This window comes from Micromys minutus (assembly GCF_963924665.1).
Source record: "Micromys minutus genome assembly, chromosome: 9".
Classification (NCBI taxonomy): domain Eukaryota; kingdom Metazoa; phylum Chordata; class Mammalia; order Rodentia; family Muridae; genus Micromys; species Micromys minutus.
In genome coordinates, this window is record NC_137978.1 from 65762502 (window position 1) to 65781416 (window position 18915).

At 55.0% G+C, this 18915-nt stretch overlaps 1 protein-coding gene across 6 annotated transcripts in view; it reads right to left on the minus strand.

Annotated features, from left to right (window-relative positions):
- Window positions 1-16972, minus strand: part of TP73 (tumor protein p73) — a gene marked incomplete at both ends in the record, with an annotated part of 42384 nt that extends 25412 nt beyond the window's left edge. For 2 of the 6 annotated variants that reach the window (XM_080920880.1, XM_080920879.1), the window contains 2 exons: window positions 16326-16446; window positions 16911-16930. In XM_080920880.1, coding sequence (XP_080777006.1) covers window positions 16326-16328 — 3 coding nt within the window. Of the gene's footprint in view, window positions 1-9146; window positions 9345-16325; window positions 16447-16910 lie in introns of those variants that run through there. The other 4 variants (XM_080920877.1, XM_080920876.1, XM_080920875.1 and 1 more) reach the window with 3 other exon arrangements.
- Window positions 16973-18915: the final 1943 nt, after the last annotated feature.

Genomic DNA, 18915 nt, shown 5'->3' on the forward strand with positions numbered 1-18915 from the left:
AGGGTTTGAAGAGAATACAGCCCCGTTGCCAGGTCTCTGTGTTGCTCAGAGAATTTGTCCAGAGGGCCTGGAATCATCCAGCAAACCCCAGGGCACTTGAGGGTAAGACCTGTCCTGGGCTTATAGGCAGATAGGGTCCCTGTGAACCCCACCCTCTACAGAGAAGGCTGGGAACTCTTATTCCCTTAGGCCCAGTTCTGCTGGGGGCCTACCAGGCACCCTGCTGGAAGCAGCCACTGATGACCCTTTCCTTAGGCGCAGACTTCAGCACTCACAGCTTCTCTACTTTGGTCTCTTCATGGCCTTGGGTTGACAGCAAGCTGGTGACCTTACCCTATAGCAAAGTGTCATGAAGAACCCACAACTGGTCCTCTAGCTCCCCAACATCCTGCTGGGAGGCAGCGGAGTTTCTCGTCTACCCTGAGCGCTGAGAGACATGGGCAATGCCAGTCCGATCCTCTAGTGTTCTCTCTTGGCTGCGCTAGGTTGGCAGATGAGTCTCAGGTGAGCAGTGCCCTGGCAGGAAGGTGGGTAGCGGGAGCAGGAGAGGAATAGGGTACAGTTCCGCATCCCTCGGCCTCCATTTTTCCTTCTGTATAGTGTGAACAAAACCCATACACGTGGCTTGTTGCACAGTTGTGGGGGCGAGGGTCTGAGAGCAAGAAACCCCATGGTTGCTCTTCACAAGGAACAACCCTTCTTCAACCACCAGGACACCAGAATCCAGGAGCTCTGTCACCTTGTACTGACACATCAACACCAGCCCACTAACACAAGGCCCAGTGAGGAAGGGACAGAGGCCGTCTGCCCACAAGGAGCGAGGCTGGCTCTAAAGGCTGACCTACAGAGGCAGCTGAGGAGAGTCATAAAGGCAGGAATTCGGGCGAAAGCAGCCCGGAGTCTCGCTCTCGGATGTGTATTGGTTGTGCTAACGAGTGGTGTGGAAGTGGATGCTCAGAAACGCCTATCGGAGTAAAATAGACCCTGAAATACCCATGCAGACCTCGGCATAGTCAGACAGGCTTTTCCGTGCAGAGCCTCCCTTTTTCGTCCTCTTCTCTCCACTCTCCCGTCCTGACCAGACGAGGAAGCTCTTGCCTTCCTGCTCTCCGGCTCCCGCCCTCACATGTAGAAGTTGGATACTATGATTTAACCTCGACGACTCCCTTCTCACATCTTAACCGCTTCCAGCTCAGAAACATGTATACACACACACACACACACACACACACACACACACGAACATCTTTTTAAAGGTTGGGAGCAGGCACCTTCCTCACTAACTCCTTTCTGACTCCAGCATCTCCGGCAGCCTTTGTCATACATAGCCCAGAACGCCAAGACGGACCACAGAGGTGGATTGGCCACGCCCGGTGCTTAGCAACAAAGGGCATGCTACATCCAGTTCTCCGGAAAAGTGGTTATTTCTCTCATAAAAACAGTCACAGAAAAGCCTGCCTGTCAAACCTTGGCTGTCAAACTTATATCCGAAGGCCCAGGGGTGCAGGCTGACCTCAGCATGAGCCGAGGCACCCTACCTCCTGAAGCTGCCCCAGCGCTCTCGGCTTCCCTTCCAATTTACCTGTGCCATCTCCTGTCTCCCCGGCCTGCTTCACACAGAACCCTTCCCTGACCTCTCTGCCTCAGTTTACACTGAGGTGAGGTGGGTAATGCTGCTGCTGAGGGACCCAGAAGTCAGCCCACACAGAGAAACAGGGCATGTGAGCACACGGGGCCTCAGGTGTTGGATACCGAGCAGGCGCTACCCTCTCAGAGCGGCACAGGCACTTGTTGAGCTTCTAAGAACCCACATGAAAGCCTCCAGATCTCCCCAGCCAATAAGAACTGAAGTCAACTCTCCACAATGATCAATCAGCTCCCGATTCACAGCCATCAGCCAGGGGCTCATCTGCTTGGCCGGCAGGGACCACCCAGCATCTCTGTACCCTGGATTCAGCATGACCTTTATGGAAGGAAAACTTTCTGTGTACCAGCGTCAGGCTGAGCCCATAGCATCTCTGACAGCCTTCCTGGTCCAGCCAATTCTTCTCAGCCAGGCTCAGAGGAATGATACCAGGGTCCCAAGTACACAGCAGGGGTCTGCTCCAGCATCCTTAAGGTCAGTGTTCCCACCCTGCTCCCGGATGTGCACAGAAGGAACACGTTCCATAGACCACACAGGACGACTGGAGGGTCTGGAGCACAGCCCCACCCAAATCCAGTGACCTCAGTAGGAGAGGACTTTGTCTAGGCTTCTACTTCCTCCCTTCCCCCACACTCTTCCTCACTCTCTTCCTGCCTTCTTTCCATCATTTCTTCCCTCTTCTTCCTTCCTGTCTTCTCTCCTTCCCTTCCTCCCTCTCTCCCTTCCTTGCTTTTCTCCCTTCCCCTCTCTTCTCTTTTCTTTCCTCCCTTCTTTCTGAAAATTGTCCTGGCCTCTTCACATCCCCTTCCAGTAGATGACAGGGCACTTGTGGCCCTCCCTGGCCTTTTCCAGAATCAGCTGGGGTAGGAACTGGAACAAGGAGCTTCCAGAGCATCTACGCTGCGGCCTCTCAGGCTCCACTGGGCAGCCTCCATTCCTTTATGCTCAACACCACTTCCTCCATTCAAGGCCCAGCCCTTGGGCACATGCTTTGCTGCCCCATGATCTTTCCTGCCCCCTTACTCAGGCAGTAATTATGGGTAGGGGTCAAGAGGCATTCTTCACCCGTCCAGCACATGTATGAGTGACAAGGCCTCGTGACCACATCTGTTTCTGTGGGGTCTCGATGTTCTGCAGAAATGGCTCATCCCTGCGTCCCCTTCCTCCACCCTGAGACAAGTGACAAATCTCATTCCTTCTGATCTGAGCCCAGCACTGAGGGATGGGGAGTAAGGGTCCTCTTGCTTCCAAAACACCAGCCAAGGCTTCGTGGGTTCCTCTAAGGGCAAGAAAGCTCCTGGATCTCCAGGTCTTCCCCCCAACCCCCACAGGCATGTCTGAGCCTGGGTTCAGCTTGCCTGGGGTTAGTGACTGACAGCCCCTGGCCCCGTGGAGACAGCCATGTCTCCTGCCTGTGTGCTAGCTGGAGACCTCCATCCTGATGGTGTTTCCCACAGTCTCCCCGAGCCTATGATTAAACGGATGGAAATGTCAACAAGACACAACTTGTGCATGGGGGGGAACGACTGCCTACCTAGAGGTATGCGAATAGCACCCTCCTTTCGCCCGCTGAGGCAGGGCCTTGCCTGGTCCCATGCCAGGGCCATGTGGAACTTTCCACACCTCAAACCCGGGAAACATGCCCCCAGAAGCTCCACTAGGCTGCTAGTCATGTGTCTGCAAGACATACCATAAAGTCCAGGTCACCCCCCACCCCCAGCATAGCCTGAGACAGGGTATCATGGAGCAGATCTGTCCAGAGGCTCTCTGTGCAGTGATTCACAGGGATTTTTAAATCACCGAGTGTCCCCCAAGAGCAAAGGCAGGTGTCTGTCTGAGAGGGCAGAAGAGGGGTTGCCAGCACCCCTCTCTCTGACACATTCTTGTTGTCTGAAACCCAGCATTGGTATCCACACACCCCTGCTGCCTTTCTGTCCATCTGTCCTGTCATGGGACAGTCAGTGGGGACCTCCCAGACTCTCCCTAGATCTTTTTTAAAAAAGATTTATTTATTTTATTTATATGAGTACACTATCTTCAGATACACCAGAAGAGGCATCAGATCTCATGACTGGACAGATGGTTGTGAGCCACCATGTGGTTGCTGGAATTTGAACTTAGGACCTCTGGAAGATCATTCAGTGATCTTCACTGCTGAGCCATCTCTCCAGCCTTCCTCTCCCTAGATCTCAGGTCAGCGAGGAACAAAGAGCAAGCAGCAGGGCTGAGAAATTAGATCGTGACAGTATGGGGCTCACCAAGAGTGACGAGTGTCACTGTGTCACTCTTGGGACCCTCCCCACCCCACGGAGAAGGCACTCCAGTATAAGCTGGGGTGGGGGTGGGACATGAAAGGTAGGGACTGAGGCTGCCCACATATCCAGGGCATCAACTCGCTCAGTTTGGCTCCTGACATCTCTTGGAGGGGCTTCTGCTCTCGTACGGAGACGAGCCTTCCAGCCGGGGCCTCCAGGAAGTAAGGGAGAAAACCGCCCATCAAAGAGGCAGAAATAGGTGTCCAGGAAGGCTGTGAGACGCGCAGGGGCTTGCTGTGGTTTCCCATCTGTAGGTCCTGTGGGAGTTGGCATGGTGCTGGGTGGGGTGACAGAGGAAGGTGGCCAGAGCAAGTGTGTGGGTGACGAACGCAGCAGAAGAGGCGAGAGGACATACTTGTGGGTTTAGCAGAGAGGATTATGGGCTAGCTGTGCACGGTGCCCTTGCTTGGGGGTGGAGGACAGCTGACTGGATCCGTGCATGTCTGAGCTCCTGTAGCTTTGAGGCGCTTGGACAGACAGATGGCCTAGACAAGGTGTTGGGCTGGGGGTAGAGGAGACTTCCCACTTCTCCAGGTGGGACACTGGAGCTCAGATTGGCTCCATGAGCTGACACCCAATCAGCTGGCTTTCAGCGGAGCGGAAAGGAACGCAGAGAGCAGATGCATCCCAAGACAGCGAGGAGACAGAGAGGTGACATGGGACCAGGATGGTCTACCTGGATCAGACTCTGGTGGGTGTGTCTCTCCCTCAGACCTACTTCTACTTAGTTCTACCCTCCCCGGCGTCACCAGCCCCCTCCAGTGCAGTTGACTTTGGTTCCTTTCCTGGTCTTGTAATGAGGTCCCTTGTCCCTGGTCACCATGTTGCCCCCTTCTGGCTTCCAGGTTCCTCCTCAGTGTGGCTTTCTTTCCCAGAATTGTTTCTTACTCCCTCTTAAGACAGTCCCCCACACCGACTTAAATAACACTCATGTCCACTTTACACCATCCTGCCCACCTGCCTCCACACCTGCATGTCCACCTGGCCACTCCCACCCATGCACTTGTCTGTCACACCACCCTGCCCACCTGCCTCCACACCTGCATGTCCACCTGGCCACTCCCACCCATGCACTTGTCTGTCACACCACCCTGCCCACCTGCCTCCACACCTGCATGTCCACCTGGCCACTCCCACCCATGCACTTGTCTGTCACACCACCCTGCCCACCTGCCTCCACACCTGCATGTCCACCTGGCCACTCCCACCCATGCACTTGTCTGTCACACCACCCTGCCCACCTGCCTCCACACCTGCATGTCCACCTGGTCACTCCCACCCACATGCTCAGACTCTGTGCTTACGTCTCACACAGAACTCTACAGCCATTCTGATCACCACTACAGGGCTTCTACGGCAACAGTGGCCTTGTCTTTTAGCCTTGTCTTGGTCCTCTGAAGCTTCCTCCAAATCCTGTCTCACACCTGACCATCTCCACAGATGCCCTGGCCAGGCTGCCAGATGGTTAGATCTCTCTCCCTTCTTTTATTGCTTCACGAGCTCCACAATCTTTCTCCAGCTGTTGCAACCACTCTCTACCTCGTCGGCTCAACTGCTGAAGCTCCTCAAACACTGCACAGTCTCACGTCTCAACCCCCTGCAGTAATTCTCCATCACAGTCGAAAGCCTTTGGGGTCACTCTTACTCCAGTCAGCAAGTCCAGAGCAGAATCTCCAGCAGCTCATTTCCCCATCCGGCCTTCCCCAGGTGCTGGCCACCCTCACCTGGACCACATCTCTTCTCCCAGCCTCGGCCCTGCCCCCTTGTGGTCAGTTCCCAGCACTGCACCAGGCTTCCCCGTTAACACCAGCTATCTTTTCCCAAACCCATGCTTTCTGCAGGAGCACCACAGGGAAGCCTGCTTCAGACAGGGTAGACTCCAGACCTGGGTCGTACATACACTTCTATGCTGCCTTACACAAGATTATATGCACCACTGAATATTGACATGTGCCGTCCTGTGTGTTTGTGTGTGCATATGTGGTGTGTTTGTGTTCATATGTGTGTGTGTTTGTGTGTGCATGTGTGATATGTGTGTGTGTTCATATGTGTGTGTGTTTGGGTGTGCATGTGTGCATGTTGGCCTGGGGGTTGAGGGATGGGAGAACAACCAGGTTCACCAGTCCTGCAACCATGATGCTGGTTCTGCAGAGAGAGAACAGAGTCTTACTTTTGTTCTCTCTCTCCCAACTCCTGTGTATGTGTGTGTGTATGTGTGTGTGTGTGTGTAGTACTAATGAAGAAGAGTCTGGAGTGTCAGAGACAGTTCCAGCTGCGACCCCTCCCTATTCATCCCATCCCCCAGTGGCCTCCACTCCTTCGAGCTCTGCAAAGGGGCTGGAAGTCCCGAGCTCATATAGCACTGCGTTCAGGGATGGGCCGGAGCAGTCGTCCTCAGAGAGAGGAGGGAAGGCGGGAGGCAGTCACAGGAACAAGGGCACATGCCCAGTTCTCTCAACCAGTTTCTCCGATCTCCACGAACATGTAAAGGGATGGCACAATCATGGCCAGAGGCCATGTGACCTCACAGCTCATCTCTGTGGCCTGAGCAGGCATGAGAGGTGGTTACTACTTCCCTGCTCACAGAGAAGGAAACTGTCTCAGCATGTGGCCTCACTCCCTCGAAGCCGTAGCTAATGGACACCAGAGACTGAGCCCCCAAACAAAGATGGGGCACACTCATGAAAAAATGCATTCAGGGATAAGGTGGCATCCTAAAAATCAGTCCAGTCTTCAAGGCCGGCTATTGCCTGTGGGCTCCCAAGAGGCTGCTGCAAGTTGCAGGACCATGAAGGTGGGGTCCAGCGACCATCGGGCCATATTCCATTTAACATTCTCTGGGGGAGAGACTGCTCTATTCCTACAAAGAAATGGGGAAAGCGAGGCAGCCACCCAGTGAGGATGACGGCTCAGCCCAGCCCCCAGAGGAGGAAGTGTGGAGCCCCAGCAAATCCCGAGCTGTGTTGCTGCTGTTCCGAATGCACAGAAAGCACCCGGTTGCTGTGCTGAAGCAATAAAGGAGAGAGAGCCACAGAGCCCTCGCTCTAAGAAGGAACGACGGGGGCTGGGCGATGGCTCAGTCCGTACCACAAAAGAATAAGGACTCACATAACGGGCCAGTCGTGGTACTGTGCGCTTGTAATTCTAATGAATTACTGAGAATTCTAATATCTAATATCTAATGAATTCTGCTGAGAGGCAGAGATGGACAGACAGCCCAGTCTAGCACACACAGCTTACAGCATAACCCAGGTGCAAGAGTGAAAATACAATATCAGTGCCTGAGGAGGGAAAGCCAAGGTTCACCTCTAGCCTACATTTGCACACACATATAAACACACAATCACACCACATGCATACATAACACATGTACACACATACATGCACACACACCACACCACATACACACATTACACACACATCATACACACATACCACATGTGCACCCATAAACACACACATGTATAAACACACACTACACACACACCACGAACACATACACACACCACACTCACATAAACATACAACACACACACACACACACACACACACACACACATCACTTCCACAGCACACCACACCATAACACAAAGAGAAAAATACCATGACAGGGTCGCCACCACTGGTTCTGAGACCTAGGGTGGCAGTACCAACACCAGAGTCAGTGACTGTCTTGGGGGACAGGTCTCCTTGTGGCCCTGGATAGTGACTCTCTGCCTCCTACTGGCCCCAGGAAGGACACCCGTGCAGAACCATGATTCAACCCACACTCAGTCTTTCCCATGGTTGGTACCTGCTTCATAAGGAGAAAAGCGTGGCAGAGTCCTCTGCCCTCGGGCTTCTAGACTAACCAGTTAGGAGCTTTTCTAGATTCCAGACATGGCAGCCAGATGCCCTTGAGGTCAGTAAACTATACAGCCTACAGCAGGGTGTGGGGGTTGAAGGCTGTGTCCGAGGGAGCCCAGGCCGATATCCAGTAATGACATGTTGGTGCACAGATGCACTACACACACACACACACACACACACACACACACACACACACCACATACACACACCGTATGCATACACACACCACATGCACATATATCACATGCATAATACACACCACACATACCACATGCACATGCATACACCACATGCACACACACATCACATGCTCAATGCATACACATCACACGCACACACACACACACCACATGCTCACATACACCAGATGCACACACATGCACAAACACACACACACACACACCACATGCTCACATACACCAGATGCACACACACGCACACACACACACACACACACACAGCCCTCTGCCATCTCAGGGTTCCTGCACAGTACAGGTGCCAATGACTTGCTCTCCCTGTTCTAAAAGGGAAAGAGCCTCGTGTGGGGCCTGACACTGATTAATTCTGCTTCCTGGAGAGGGGCTGCCCCCTGAGAGCAGTGAATCACACAGTGGATCACGTACTCAGGTGATCCAAGTGATCTCGTGTGATCCTTTCCCCATTTTAACGGGTCAATAATGGCTGCTCAGTTAGCAGCCTGGTGTCTGCCTGACCCCAGGGACCTGGCAAGGCTGGAAATAAAGCCCAAGGCCAAGCACAGACTGAGGCTCCTTCCATCCTTCTGTCCTTCCGCTCTCCGCCAGGCTGGCTCTACCTGCTTGGGTCCAGCCCTCTGCCTGTCTGTGCCTTGGAGTTCACACCCACACCAAGGAGAGCCCCTGGCTATGAGAAACGCCCCATCTGCCCTGTCAAGTGAGCAAATCCCCAGGTGAGGATGCTCTTGGAAGGGTGGGGCAACTTCACACCAAAGCTCAAAGCAAAGATGACCTCTTTGCAGCGCTCCTAGGTCAGAATAGCTCGGCCACCCTAAACATGGCTGGAGCCACCAACCTCAACACTCATTTCAGAAGTACCCAACCCAGCATCTCTCCCACCCTTACCCAGATGCCAGCCAAGCCTCCCATCCCACGTCCCACTTTCTGCCCAGCCAGTAGCTGCTGGTTCTCAAGAGCTACCCCGGGGTGAACGGAACCAGAACCGGTCCACTCTCCAGCCTACCCAGTCATCAGTGAAGAGAATGTCTCTCTGAACCCCAAGAGTGGCAAGCCCTGCCAAGCCCCCTAAATGGATGGCATCAGGCTTCTAAGCAGACCCTATACCAGGCACATTACACCTACCGTGGCAAGGTGTCTCATGGGGTCACCAACGTAGAGCATGGTAGGCTCGTGGGGGTCTGCACACGCTGAGGAGCTGGTGTGCCGCGGGACGAGGCATGGGTCTGGGTGGCTAGGTGGGGCAGAGATAGACTGGAGGTGGCTTCCCAGTGGGGTGGACTGAGGGGTTGAGACTCCGTGGCTAGGAAGGCAGGAGCCAAGGATGCTCAGAAGCGTGCTGGCTGAGAGTTGGCATTCTCACCCTTCCCATCTCCCTTATTTCTGTCAACTGGCTGCATCCAACAACAAACCGGGGCCCACCCCTTTATTCCTCATGACTATTCATCAACGCAGGGCAGGCCTCAGCTTGCCCAGAGATGTGTTGGACCGCACCAAGGAGGCTGAGCAGGGGGAGCAGGTGGGGATGCAGGGTCAGCGGCTGGCTTGGAGATCATACACTCCCACCCGGTCCCTTCTAAGCTGCCACCCAGTGAAGGCTCTGGGGGCCGTGGCAGTCACCTACAAACAGCCTCCGCTCTAAAGCATGAGCCGTCAGCCCTGGTCCTGGAGACCTTTGTAGTCAGGGTGGGGCCACCCTGAAGGAAGAGATGGTGCAGCCAGCCTTAGAGACCCAGGTGAGAGAACCTGCCTCCTCTCAGGGAATCGTGGACCCATAGGAACCACCCCAAGGTCTGAGTAAAGGAAAGATGCTCCTTGTGCCAGGGGGGCTGTTGCGAGCCGAGAACATGGCCAACTACCGTCAAAGGCCTGAAGTGGTGGTTGGAGCCAAAGAGCCCATAACAATGTCTTACAGACAGTATTTTGTCCTGGCTCTAGCTAAGCCCAGGAAGCAGAGACATGGCCACTCCACCAAAAAGAATTCCTGAAGGACCCCCTGAGAATGCACCACAGCCATGGCAGACCTTACACAGCCAGGAGCTCTATATCAGCATCTGCCTCGTGGGTACCATGGCCCCTTGTTTGGGGGCATTTGAGTTTCAGGTCCGGTTTATCCACCAAGTTACCATAGTTGGTCTACGACAGATGTGTGTACCGTGGAAAAGGGGCATCGGCGCTGAACTTCCAGGCCTCCTGGAAGAACAGCTTGCTTAAGCCCCACCACGGTTAGAGTCGACGGATGTTCAAGAAGATGCAGAGATGGTGTGAAGACAGAGGCCTCTGTCTAGCCCTTTCTTGCCAAGTTCCAAACCACCTTCCTTCTACCTGTCCGGGGAACTGGAAGTTGGTAGTGTGTTCGGAGGGCTGCGGCGGTGGCTGTAGACCCTTCTCAAAGCTCTGGAGTCCACAGAAGCAGCAAAGACAAGACTACTCCATTCTGAGCCCTGCGCTGGTCTGAGAGGCACGGTCATGGCTGGCATTGCACGTGTGTGTGAATGCTCGTAAGTCAGCTATGAACAATGAAGTCAGTGTCTAGTCTAATCCTGGGGGGGATATGGATCAATCTTCGGGAAACACCGCTCAGGGGGCTATCTACAGTAAGAAGTTCTGAGGTCCGCTGCAGCCTCCCTCTATGGGGGACTGAGGACCGGTCTACAGACTCCCACTCCAGTAGGTGTGGTCAGCTTGCTGCACAGAGCCCTGAAGAGATGGCCTTTGATTGGGGTTTGAGGAACTGTCCCCCTCAGCAGCTCTGAGTTCTCATCAGTCAACTGTTGCGTTGGTTTCACAAATGCCTCAAGGAGGAAGTAACGGGAAGGACTGAGGCTGGAAAGGAAAAAGGGACTGACCTCAGCAAAACTCACGCCTTACTACCAGAGGACGCCCCTGGCCTGAGATTCCTGTCAGCCCTGAAGGACGGTCTGGCCAGGGAAACACTGAGCTCTCCTCTTTGCTGCAGCCCCAGCCCGGCTCCTGTTTCCTCCTAGGTGGTCTGCCTGTCTGCCTCCAGTGCAGGTGCCCCAGGTAGTGCCAGGGACACCTGCTTCCCTGTGTGTGTCACACGGGAGGCTCCCTCTCGCTGACTGCTCCTGGAGAACTCTCACAGTTGAGGTGGGAGCCAAGTTCTGCAGGCCGCCCTGGGGTTCTCTCTACAGCCCATGCTCAAGAGACAGGTGCCCGAGTATGGTGTGCTGTTGACTCAGGAGCAAACGTACCACGTACTGTCCCTGTTCCTAATGGTGGCTTTGTCCCTATTCCCCTGGACCCTGGAGTTGAGGAGACAAATGGGCTCTCAGTGAGGCCCTGGAGCTAGGGGTCGGCTGAGTTCAACGCTATACACCTGTGACCCTCTTGCCACCAAAGCCTGCCAAGGAAAGGGTGGCCAGAAACCATTGAAAGTGGTAGGTGAGTCTGCAGTCCTCAAGTGGATCACACAGAACCCAGTCTCTGTCCCTGTTTGCCCTTCCTTTCCCTCCTGACCTACCTGCCCCAAGGATACATATTCAGGACCCTACTCTTGGGCAAGAGAGAGATGTCCCCTTCCTCAAAACCAGCAAGGCTTCTTAGGTATCCCTTGGGGTCTCAGGGCACCTACTGCCCGCCTCAGCCCCCTGCAGGCCACAGGGAGATCAGCACAGTACCTTCAGCCCAGCCGGCACCACCTCAACCCTCTGCGGCCCATCTGCTCATAACAGCAGGAAGGGGGCACCTACAGGGAGGGGCAGGCCTGGAGGAGGATGTGGAGAGGCGGGAAAGGGCAGTGATCCTGCAGCCACGCCCAGGGCACCTGCCACTCTCTCCCCTTTCCTCTGTTGAGAAACTGCATTCTGTCCTTTTTCTGCACTTGAAGAGCCGGATGGGCCTCTGGTTCTTGGTGTCCACCTTCATGTGGTCCATGAAGAACCAGGGAAGCAGAAAGGACTCAGGGTGAGAACTGGGATTTCTGCCCCCAAGGTCAAGCCCCCACTGCCACTTGGCACACAGTAGGTGCTCACCATGTGAATTTTGCCCTCCACCCAATCTCCCAGTGTGGTAGGGCCTCATTGGTCTGGGACCCGTCCCCTGACATGTGACAGCATCCGGAGATCCTCAACCTTGCTGAGTACCCTGTGACCATCCCTAGCCTTTGGCATCCTCACCTGTGCAGGGTGTTACATAGCACCTGGGAGAGGCGTCTCTGGGTTCTCTTCTTGCTGGACGGGGGGATGGTTTCATTTTTGGATAGGGTTTTCTGTGTAGATCAGGCTGGCTTCAAACTTTAGATTCCCCTCCATGTGATTAGGGTTGTGCTGCCGCACCTAGTCTCCAGATTTGTTTTATTTGTTTGTTTGTTTTAATACAGAGTTTATGTAAAGCACCTGGAATCTTCAAGGACATCCAGAACAGAAGGACACTTGTTTCCTGGAGCAAGGAGCTCCGGATGCAGAAGCCAAAATGGCCCAGGGGCAAAACCAGCTCTGGAGACCAGTGCACCTGCATGGCCAACCGTCCAGGGTCTCCAACAATGTGGGAAACATAGGCCCTCACCCTTGCTCTCACTGACATTCCCTGGGGAGAGACAGCACCTACGGACTCCTGACCTGTTTGTCTCCCCATCTGTAAGATGGGGACACTCAGATCCAGATGTCTAAATAAAGGATCCTGAGATTCTGCTAGCTTAGAAGGCCAGGATGGGCTACAAACCCAGGACACCTAGCCTCAGAAACCTTCAGTTCCCCCCTTACCCATCACAACAGTCTAGACTCTACTACACCATCTACAAGGCCACAAGAGCTTCCCTTGCCAAGCCTAGGGATGTCCTCAGACCCACTAGGCGCTCAGCTGCTCTTGCCTGCCCACGGGCTCTACTCTTACAACACACTCCTCACCGATGGTCAGAGGTGAAGGCCTGGTGCATCCCTCCACACAAGGCCAGGCAGAGGAGCTGGTGCTCAGGAGGCTGCATCATCTCCCAGGTCCTCTCCTTTCCAGCCCCTTCCAACATCTCAGCTTCACAAGCCAGGGCGTGGAGACTCAGGCACATGTGGGAACTTGAACTCACTGATTGCACCAGTTTCTGCCAGCCATGAAGGTGGGGGAGAGGGGCATAGAGCTCTGAGGGTTCCCTACATCTGGTGGACCTGCTGAAGACTTTCCACGTGACAGGAAGCCATCTCCCACTCCAGGTCCCTTAGACACAGAAGAAACCACTGAAGAGAACAGATGCCCAACTTGTTGAAGGACTGTGCTGGCTTAAGCCATGACACCTTTGCTAGACTCTCCTAGTATTTGAACGGGGCTGTCACACAGGAACTACTGAGCGCTCTGTGGGGGTGGAGAAGAGTATGTGAGGACACAGGAGGTGGGGTGGCTGAGAGTCCTGAGAACCTCAAATGCTAGCACTACCCACTGACCTGCACTACCCACTGACCTGAGAACATGTCTGCATAGTGTTTCTTGTCCTGGACCCAGCCAGGGACTGGGCCAGAGTTCTCAGGGACCGGGATAGTATCTGGGAGCTTCAGCCTAGTCACCGTGCTGAGCGGGCGCAGGTACCCCAACCCTCTTAGAACCCTTCTCTGTGACTCCCACACCCCCTGGAACTCTAAATCACACATGCTCAGCCACTATCTTAAAACCCCAGCGCTTTAGAAGCTGCTACAGACAACACATGGAATCCACACGTGAATCCAGGGCATGCACACCCTCCTCCCTCTGATGTCCATCAGACTTTGTAGCCCCCAAGGGGTGAGAGCCACCCAGCTCAGCTCCTGGACTTCAGACACTGGACCCGCTGAGCTGGGTCTCACTGGGCTACCTTGTCTGCAGCTCTACCAGAACGGTATTTACTCTGTAGTCTCTGCCTGGACCATTGCTTGCTTCCTCCTCAAACCACTCCCACACATCTGCACCCCAAAGGGTCATGTCCATAGCTGCCTCCATCCCTGGGCCCCCCATCCCCCGAAGATGATGGTGAGGTGCTTCATCACTGATTGCTTTGCCTTGCTCTGGGAGCATGCTCCCACAGTGGCAGGATGCCCCTCTCCTCTGTGATCCTGATAAGCTGTAATCAACCATGTAATTTATGAGATCAAACTTCAACTACCTCATTTCACGGTATGCAATACCTAGTGCTCCCTGTGCCCCCCCCGCCCACCCCCAGCTTCCTGCAGCCCCTGAAGTTCCCTATAGTCCCCCACAGGCCCCTGCAGCCCCTTCAAGCCCTCACCTCCACCCCACCCCACCCCCGTACCCTGCAGTCCCACTGAGCTCTGGTCACAGCAGCCACATGGCCCTGGTCGCCGCTCATCTCTTGAGTCTCAGTGTTTGCTATCACAGCTGCTGTGAGTTCTGAACACACAGGAAGTTCTCGGGCCAGTAGCTTTCTCTTGAAAGAAGTGGGCGTGAGGGTCAGCTGAGCCCCTCAGAGGGGAGGCCGGGGAGTCCTGGCTCCAGGGAATTCCCACTTGTGGGAGCTGAGGTGTGCACCCAGGAATTTTATCCATGGCTTTTCTGCAAGGCATGTCGCTACCTGAGAAAGCAGTGGGCCCCTTGTTTGAGGAGGTGTTGAGCCCCACCCCTGTTACCCCTGCTGGGAGCAGCATGCCCCAGCAGGTGAGAGCACTCAGGAGCCCTGCCAACATGTTTACGTTGGGCATCTTTGGGGCCAGGGTGGGTACCACATCCCTAGCCCCAGGGGCCAGGGACTGTTCCCTGCTTCTCCCTTCAGTCACAGTGGGGTCTCTGAGTACTCTGCCCTCTCAGGCATAGGCTGGGTAACCTAGACTGGGGAGAGGCAGCTTCCAGAACTCCTAAGGCAGGCATCTTTAGGGTCTTCCTGTAAGGCCCTCCCTCCTGTCCCTCTGGACTGGAGGGCACACATTTCATAAATGAGTGTCCAAATCATGTCTCTTAGGTGTGGCAGACAGGATGGGGGGGGCTGTCCTCACTACAGAGCCATTCTCTTCCCCAAGCCCCAGGCTCTCCTTCCATCTACCTCAGTTTCCCTTGCCTGTAAAACAGCACTCACAGGTGTTGAAGGAAAGTGAGCTGTTAATCTGAGACAGAGCTCAGAGAAGTGAACACCACCAAGACGCCTGGCAGACCCCTGCCCCGGGACCCTATCGGAGTCTTCACCCTGTTCCGTGGGAGGTCAACCTTCCACCTCCACAGAGAGAGGGGAGCAAGGGCAGAGTGCCTCCTGCCCCTAAGCCTTGCTGCACAATCATGGTCTCTTGTTCACTGATGCCCAAGGCGGCCAGGCTTCCTCCTCCAAGCAGGAGTTAGCCTCACACTCTGCCGGCCTCTAGAGTCCCTGGGCCTCTAGCACACGGCCCATCAAGTGCTAGCAAGAGAAAGGCTGCACTGGAGACCACGCTCAGCTGTCTGGTGCCTCCGCAGCTGACATGTGCCAACTCGGTCTGGGCTCTGCTCTTCCTTAATGTGCTTGCAGAGTTCCTCCAACAAGTTCCCACCTGACACATTCCCAACCCTGTAAGATCCCAGCATCTCGGTGGTCCAGTACGGGAAGGTGCTGAGGACAGACGACCTCGGGGGGCCTCCTCGGGAGCAGAGGTCTTCATATGCCCCTTGCATGCACCTTCCTCCAGCTCCGGGGACCACCAGGGCATGTCAGTGGTAGCCAGAGAGTGAGGCAGGAACAGAATCCCACAGCTGCCTCCTTGCCAAGAGGAGCTCCCAAGAAGAGCCAAATTCCAAAGGCTGGCTGCTTGGCACTCCTCTTGGTCCCAGGAAAGAGCCCACAAGATGGGGAATGGAACTATGTCCCTACTGGCCACATCTTCCTCTTCTAATGTAAGGAGCCTGCCTCAGTGCCCTCTGTCCTAACCAGTCCCGAGGTAGATATAGGGACCAGAAAGATAGGGGCAGTTCAGAGGCACATAGCAAACTCAGACCAACACAAAGCTGTTTTTCTGGGCAAAGGAAAAAGGAGGGGCACCCTCTCCACAGGGCCTCAAGATGTTAGACTATCCCAACTCTCCTCTCTGGGGGCCAAGACTGCCTAAGAACAAAGGTGCTCCAGGAAAAGCCAGAGACAAGCAGGTAAAAGAGGCGGCCACAGGGAAACACCGGGGTCCAGCCACGTCTGAAGCTTGTCCTACCACTGGGTCCCATCATGCTTGAATCCATTCTTACCCAGTAGTTGACAGCCATGTGAACTCATTATATATTTCCTTCATTATAATTTGAAGGGTCCCGACTGACCCAAGGTGGGCTGCCCAAAGGCCCGCTTCCTCGTCCCATCTAAGAAAAGCCAACCCACATTTATCACCGATGTCCAGCCTTTAGCACAGCCCCGCTCACCATGACCGAGGAGGTTGCGCCTTGCAGGTGGAAGACATCCAAGCTGGACTCCTCGCTGCCCGATGCCTCGCTATTCCCTTGGCAAGGTTGGGGAAGGTCAAAGTAGGTGCTGTCTGGCTCCCTGTGTGGTGGGGGGAGGACACTGAGTGTTAACATCTAATCTAGGATCTCTTGTTCTCCCCTGACTCAGGACACCAGGCTACCCCATGGCTCCTGATGGCATATGTGTGTCCCAGGAGATAAATCATATGTTCTTGACCTCCTGGAACTTTCCTACCCAGCCCCCACAATCCCCACCAGTAGTTTGCCCCGCCCCCTCAATCCCCACCAGCCAGTGGCTTCCCCCTCAGGCCTGGCGGTACTGGGAAGAAAACGCTTCATCCGTATTGTCTCTGTATTGTCTCTGTATTGTCTCTGAGCCCATTGCCCTCTCGAGAACTGGCCAGAGGACAGACCATGACCGTGGGTCATATGCGCCCAGGACACTGCCCAAGGCAGCTGCTACCTCGGCAGACCCGTCTCCCAACGTATTCCAAGCCAGCCAAGGCCAGCTAAGCCCAGCGAGACAGAGTTATCCATACTCACAGAGAACTCCACAGGTGCTCGAAGGTGGAGGAGGAAGAGGAGGAGGAGGAGGACTGGGCCATCTCCCCAACACTGCTGCTCATCCTGGAGGGAGAGGAAGGACACTGTGAGCATCCGGGAGTCCCACCCCCTGCCTTCTTCAGTACCAGGAGAGCCAAGTGGACGGGGCTGCCTACGATGGTTCAAAAAGACCCCAGAGCAGTGCTAAATCCTCCCACCCATGCTGCCTCTCCCTCCTTCTCCCCCCCCCCCCGTGTGCCTCCCTCTTCCCTGCCTCACTCTCCTTCTCCTCCACCCTACCATTTCCCCAACCCCACTCCCAAGCAGCTCATCCTCTGGTCTTGTCGCCAGAAAACAGGTAACAAGGGTGTGCACCCTCTCGTTTCGGAGATGCTGTCGGGGAAGTGAATTTAGTCTCTCCATGGTCTTGGGCCATGGTTTTTTTTTTGTTTTTTGTTTTTTTTGTTTTTGTTTTTTTGCAAGAATGAGCCATGGCTGCCATCACGGTGTCCTGAGCCTACAGGGACAGCAGGGTTAGGTCAAATCAGGTCTTGGTTTGTGTATGTTTGTGGGGGGAGGCTGTGCCTTGTTGCCAGGACTTCTAGACTGGCTTCATCAGTTCCTCTTAGAAAGAGCGCGCGTGTGTGTGGCGCCCCCTGCTGGAGCCAGGCCTGTAATGCACAGCTGTGCAGGCTACCTTGGAACTCAAGACCTCAGGGTCTTCACCTTCAGGGCCTGAGAGCCAAGGTCCTAGAACTGTCCTGGAATTGTCACCTGTGGATGGTTTCCCAAAGTAGATAAATGGGAGCAGGATCACTCTGACCCCAGCTAGCACCCACAGCCTCTTTCCCCACGATTCCCTCAGCACAGCCGCCCACACGGAGGCTCCGCCCACTCAGCCACCCAGGAGGAGGGGGCAGGGTAAGGGCACTCAGGCAGAGTAAGTTGTGTCCTTGTGGGAGGGTGGGGCAGGGAAACCCCAGCCCACCTGCCCGTTGCCTCGTATCCCAGCTGAGCAGTAGCTCCCTGGGGCAGCCTTGAGCCCTAGGAACCAGCTTGGCCCAGCCCCGCACTGCCAAGCAGACAGGTCCAGACTTGCCCAGGGTTGGCAGGGCAGACCTGTCGCTTTTGTCTGACCCCAGGCAGGCGGCTGCTCATAGCCACTTGTGGCACACGTTTAGAGACGGCACGCGCCAGGCCACGGGTCCTCAGAGAAGCGCCACAAGCAGGGAGGGCCAGAATAGGGGGTCCAGTTGAGGACAGGCAGAGGGGAATCTGAGGATGGAGGCTCAGTCTGCAAGGGAGGATGACCCAGGACAAGTATCCTGTACATGTCATAGCCCTGCCCTACTCAGAAGACAGGTTCAGAGGCCTTAGGTGCCTTACCCAAGGTCACATAGCTACAGGCCTGGAATGGACAGATAATTTATGTTCTCCAATAGTAACAATTCATTTCCCCACCTCCCATTCATCACAGTTATGAAGGTTTTGACAAGCTGCTGGCCAACCAGCACGGTGGGCAGAGCTGCCTTCACAGCTCTGAGGGACTTTTACTTCCTGGTGAGGAGCCATTGGTCAGGGAGGCATCTCTGTGCAGCACAGTGGGCTGACCAGCTGGACCAGCCTGGCGGACACCCTGAGACTTGCTTAGAAGTCCTGCCCCAGGAGCCGCTTGATCCCTTTCTCCCTTCTACACAGACTATGCCAAGCTCAGAAAGGGGAAGGACATGGCTCATGTCACACAGCAAAAGGACCCCAGGTTCCTTCACAGTAAACTCATTCACTTTAGCCAGACGGTTGGGGGGCTGCAGAGGGGCTGCCAGACACGGTATGACTGGGACCTGTTAGGTGGCATTTGACCCTGACCAGGAACAAACTGTGATTCAAAACAGCACAGTGGAGACCGGCTGCGAAAACCAGGCTGAACCACCTCCTGTCTGAACCACAGGCGCTGAACGGAAGACTTCAAAGGGAGTCCAAGGCAGGTTAGGGATGCCGGCCTGAT